A 6,000-nucleotide genomic window follows, 5' to 3' on the forward strand; every position below is an offset into this window, starting at 1 on the left:
CCAATCCGAGGGTTGCCAAACCTATACAAAACACAAGGTTTTGAGAACTGAAGAGACTTGGTAGCTCAGTGCTAAAATTACAGCACATCACTAGTTTTTAATGCAAATCACAATCCAAATCTACAGGGCAGCCTGGACTCACAAACCTTACGATGGAAACAAAAATGATTTCAAAGTAATACAGTTGGTAAGGTACAGTATTAGTCAACTCATATACATTTAGCTACAGTATGTGGATCAAAACCATAAACCCTAACTTGTTGTTCAACACCAGAGTTATTCATGTGTAGGTCTTCTTTTTTGCACATTTTCTGGATGGTTGTGTTTCCATCAGCCATATCAGGTCTCACAAAATTGTAAAGAATGCAGTTCCTGGTTTCTTAGAGGTCAAAACCTCCACTGTGGTTCAAAAGGAGAGCTGGGGTGTATGCATTATGATCATTGTTTAGCTGTAATTACTGTGGATAGCCGCACTGTTACAGTATGATAGCATCAGTACTCCAGCCCAGCATGCACACACAAACACTTGAGTACTAGTGTAATGAAGAGCCACAGCAGGACATGCTATAAAAGGCAGTGCTACAGTCTGCGTGTACCCTTCGTGACACTGTTTTGTTTCTGAGTACCCTCAATATTCAGATGAGTCACTGCGCTTGTCTTTCCAAATCCAGTAACAGTGCAGCCACCAAACTAATTGCTTCTCTGACACACTTCCCCGGCATTCTGTTTAATATGTATGTAATAGTTTAACATATTTTACACAGGCAAAACATAATTATATTAAAATATATACACCTTATGTTATGGTACTGTTCCCAACATTTCATTGTTCCACTCAGTATGTTACCAAGAACACCTTAGTGCATGACCTTTGGAAGAGTGATCTAATATTAATACTGGATTAAGTTGCCTGCATGATCTTTACATTATGTATGAAACTTGATTCTTGGGAATAAAATATTTCTGTTGTGTTAAAGGCAACTCTATAACAACAGCAATATTGATGGTAATGTTTTATCTATTATGAAGAGGTTCCTCAGTAACTAGTTGTGATTTTTATCTAACAATGGTAGACAAAAAAAAAACATATTATGGGTCTCTAGAGCACAGCATTAGTGCAACACTGATGTAAATGTTTATGTGCATTAGTTTCCATGATGGCAAAATGCCAGTTGTGCTTTTGTTGGATATTTGAAAAACTGACATTGGTAGCTAATGGGTATTTCACTATCACTAGCCTGAAACGACTTGAATACAATCTTACAGTCTGGCCTTTAATGGACAGTTTTATGGATACAAGCAGTGTCAACCAACAGGGTCTTAAGCCTTTCAATTATGAAAAATTATTTGTCAGTTAATCATATTTCATATGAGCTGGCATTGCATACTGTATAGTCAGCTCATATGCAGCATGTGAATAGTTCCTCATATAATCCCTCAATTACCTCCAACCTCAATTGCCAAAGGTAGCCTATACTTTTTGTAGCTGTTTTTCCCCATCAGCCACCCTGAGGTGCAAATCATATACACAAATTACCATATTTCAAGTAGTTTATCTAGTCAGAGCAGAAACATTTGTGTTGTGAGTGAAAATTTGCGCATATGATGAAACAAATAAGTTAAGATGCAAAACCACTTATGTAAAAGTTTCTAAAGAGCTCATTTGGACAGACACATCACTTTAATTGAGGTTATTATGAACAACACTGGCAAGGAGTCTGATTGAAGTTGTTTTAAAGCTCCTACGCTTGACGTGTGTTTTTGATTGCACTGGTGGCTGTGTTGCATCTGTGTGGTGACTAACTGGCAGTGGCAGAGATGGCAGTGGTGGTTCCATTTGTGAGAAAATAACTGTAATTCAAGCTGGGCTCCTCCAACCACATCTACTGTTCTGTAGTATTTCCTATTTTTCTTGCACCACAGCTGGGGCACAGGATAGTATCCAAATGCAAATACGGCCCATAGCTTCTTCCACTGTCTATCATCGGGAGGCTATGCACATGGTGGACTTTGAAGTGGCAGAGGCAAGAATGCAAATATTTTATTATGACTGGTAAAACTGTTAATCTCATATGGCAGGTTGATGAAAGCCTCAGTGAGAGAGCCTCCCACTTGTGCCGGTTTTGTCCATCATACTATTGCTGGTTTGCACAGCCTTTTGTGTAAGTCAAATTGAAAGGAAATGGAACTGAAAGGACTGGATGTTGGCAGTGTGGGAGGAAAAAAATGCTGGAAGTCTTCATAAAAATACCCAACACATACATCATACAGCATTTGCTGGGTGAAAACACTGAATGTCAAAAGTGTCTACTTTGAGGAAAACAAAGAAAATGCACCCTCACTGATTTTTACAAAACAATAGAAAAAGTATATGCCTAAAACAACAGTCTGCATTTCTAGTTGTTTTATTTTTTACATATTGTTCAAAGGTAAAGTTCTTGTGGGATGAGGCAAGAGTCATGATGGTTTGTGTCATCTCCAGCATGTCCTGTCCATGCATGTCCCTCCATCACATCCCACAGCATGCTATTTGAGGCAACAACCAAAACTGGAAGGCTGCTCTATGTGGTGATGTGCCAAGCTCAGTTGTGTATGGTGTTGAGGCGAACTGCAGGGCATGTGCCTGTAAATGAAATCTGAGGTTGCAGTGAATGGAACTGAGCAGGGAAATAACATGACTAGAGATTAGACAATTTATTGAACTTTCTGACGTCAGCCTAATTTGTTTAAACGTGACAATCTCACTTTACAGTATAAGTGAAGACAACTTGCTGTGTTTCAGAAATATCTTTTCATTGAAGAAAGTGTGGGATGTTTAAATAAAACCACTTTGTATCTGTAATTAGTTTACTGTAAGAGACAGGACAGTCATCACTCCGTAATTTCACATTAGAGAAGAGAAACCACCTTCTTCACTACGAAGGTGGTGAAGAAGGAGCTGAGCTGTAAGGCGAAGCTCTCGATTTACTGGTCAATCTACGTTCCGACTCTCACCTATGGTCATGAACTTTGGGTCATGACCGAAAGGGCAAGATCCCGGATACAGGCGGCCGAAATGAGCTTTCTCCGCAGGGCGGCCGGGCGCACCCTTAGAGATAGGGTGAGGAGCTCGGTCACCCGGGAGGAGCTCAGAGTAGAACCGCTGCTCCTCCACATCGAGAGGAGCCAGCTGAGGTGGCTCGGGCATCTAAAACTGGAGGAAGTGTCTGGAGAGAGGGAAGTCTGGGCATCTTTGCTTAGACTGCTGCCCCCGCGACCCGGTCGGATGGATGGATGGAGAAGGGAAACCAAACTTTTGATTAGTGTTGCTGGCTTGCTGCGTACAGCTTGTGACAGTACAATGTCGTCATATCGATTACCCTACAGATAGCGGAAATGTCAAACTCTTGCACTTCATTGCAATGGGCGATAACATAAGTTCTTCCTTGATTATGTGGAGAGGTAACCTCATTACAGCGAGGCATTACCTCACGACACGGGCAAATAATTCATCAAGTATCCAGGCAGCGTTCTGTGAAGAGCGTTGTGCGCTCTCTCGTGGATTTTCTTGGGCATTGTGATCAGCTTCAACAGAACAGCGAAGCTTTCAGAGAATGTATGGGGGTATTGAATGTAGTGGCCATTCGCCCGGCACCTGTTGCTGGCTGATTATTTTCAGCACCGGTCTATTAAGGATTTAACGATCGCATCCTTTCACCTCGCATCAGGACCATGTCGGAGGAGCAAACTGATTCTAACTCCAGCGGGTACTATTTTGACAATGCCTCAAGTAGAGGCCAGAGCAGCTTCGTCTTTTCAAGACCCATATATGTCATTTTGATGGTGATGATGGTAACTTTGGTTGTTGTGATAGTTTTGGGCAACGCATTGGTCATACTGGCTTTTAAAGTGGACAAGAGTTTGAGAAGACAGTGCAATTACTACTTCCTCAATTTGGCAATTTCAGATTTTCTTGTAGGTAAGTCCAACCTTTTTATAGACCCTAAAATAAGAATAATAGAATAAAGAACACAATAAAGTGTAAAGTTCTTAGGATGGACCCGTTACTTCTATCACATAGGATATTTTCTGCATGCACCATATATGACAGGTACATTTTTGAAAATTTTAAAGTAGGCTATAGTTAATGCTGCTGTGTATATGACAAATTTCCTTGGACTGTAGATGTGTATGACCAAGTATAGTTGTTGAGAAGGCCTACATTCAAAAATTAAGCAGATGCAAATTACTTCATCTGATGAGAAATAATTACATGACAGTCATAAAGCCTCAGCTGCTCCATAGTTCTATTGCCTTTCTTAGTTTTTTTTTCTTATCTTATTTATAATATTAATTTATTTATTTTTGGCAATGATATTGCTTAATTTTTGCAAACACGCAATCTTTCCATAATCTGTATTTCACACGAACACATCAATATTTGTCCCCCTCCTTCCTTTAAAGTTCAGTAAGATAAATACATTTTATGGTAGCACATTACTTTAACCCCTTTATTTAGCATTCATCAGTACTATACAAACATTTAAAACACAGTTTATAACAAGCTATGCTGTTAATACATATATGAGCTTTGATCTCTTTCCAATATATGCTTCTGTAGGGGCATTCTGCATCCCAGTCTACATCCCCTACATCCTCACAGGCAGGTGGACACTGGGCCGGGGACTGTGTAAGCTGTGGCTGGTCATGGATTACCTGCTTTGCTCTGCATCTGTCTTCAGCATTGTCCTCATCAGCTATGACCGCTTTTTGTCAGTCACCAGAGCAGTGAGTGGAATGTCTTGTGGCTTTCACCTATATGCACACATCTTTGAAAGTGAATTTAATATGGTGACACAACAGCCTGCCATGTTTGTAGAGGAAAACGGAACAAAACTAGTACGTTTAAAGGAAATCATAAATCGAGATCATCTTCCCTTCTCAGTTTTCACTTAGGCAGAAGTAATATTTGTTTTCACAGCTGAGCAAAACATTTGAGGTATAATATAAAAATATGAAGAGCCCTTTCTCTTGTAGTTACTGCTTGTGGTCTGTGGCTTAATTTCTGACTGGTGAGTCTCTCAGGTCACTGGTAGGGGCAGTGGCACTTCATTCTCCCAAGTGTGCCCAGATGCAGAGGTTAATCATTCCTGACCCATTCAGGCCCAGTGCCACCCCTAATTATAGTCATTCCCCATGACAAAGATAAAAAAAAAAGTCACATTTCAACTCTGAGACAGACTGAGCTTCACAAAATATGCAGAAAGCAACACATGACAGTCATAAAGCCATACAATCTGATGCTAAAACTTGAATTACTGTGTACATCATCAGTAATATCAGTGTTCATTTTTTTGCCTGTTGTGGCATGCATCCACTGTAGCAACTAGCTCACACTTACAAACCTCTGCAGCTGGAAGCCCCATTAAAGCTTTTGCTAGGGCTGGTTTGTGCATTAGCTGGCTGACCGTATACATAGCAGACAAAGACAGTGTTCTGTTTTCTTTCACAAACACTTAACATCAGAGCAATGAATACAAATAACACCAGAGAGAGAGAGCGAGAGGGAGGGAGAGAGAGAGAGAGAGAGAGAAAGAAAGAGAAAGAGCCTCTTCTTTAATTAGCTAACTTTGATCATAGAGATCCTCCTCTGTGCCATGGTCCTTCTGACCTGGAGAGATCAATCATAGCAGAAACAGACCATCAGCAGCCAAGCAACATTTTCCTAAAAGCATTTTTCTGAACACTGAAAGACAAAGGAGTGTCAGCAACCAGGGGACAAAGTTTGCCTTTGAAGAGAAAGGATGGCGTCAGATAAAATGCATATATGCGTCAGTTAGATGAAATGTCAACACATTAAAAAGACATATTAAAAAGAAAATATATAACATTTCAAACTGAATGAATCTGATTTGCCTTTGTTGAGTGGGGCGTCATTACATGAAGCAGTGATGAGAATTTTACAAATTACAGTTAATTTCTTGTCATTCAGAACAGTGACATATATTCAGAGCAACTGTA

General features: G+C 40.2%; 1 protein-coding gene across 1 annotated transcript in view; it reads left to right on the forward strand.

The window, feature by feature from the left end:
- Positions 1-3,281: 3,281 nt before the first annotated feature.
- Positions 3,282-6,000, forward strand: part of LOC109957711 (histamine H3 receptor-like) — a 5,049-nt gene continuing 2,330 nt past the window's right edge. The window contains exons 1-2 of the mRNA XM_020595835.1: positions 3,282-3,958; positions 4,601-4,767. Coding sequence (XP_020451491.1) covers positions 3,712-3,958; positions 4,601-4,767 — 414 coding nt within the window. The 5' untranslated portion in view covers positions 3,282-3,711. The remainder of the gene's footprint in view (positions 3,959-4,600; positions 4,768-6,000) is intronic.

Source organism: Monopterus albus, unplaced genomic scaffold, assembly GCF_001952655.1.
Source record: "Monopterus albus unplaced genomic scaffold, M_albus_1.0 scaffold28.1, whole genome shotgun sequence".
Lineage (NCBI taxonomy): Eukaryota > Metazoa > Chordata > Actinopteri > Synbranchiformes > Synbranchidae > Monopterus > Monopterus albus.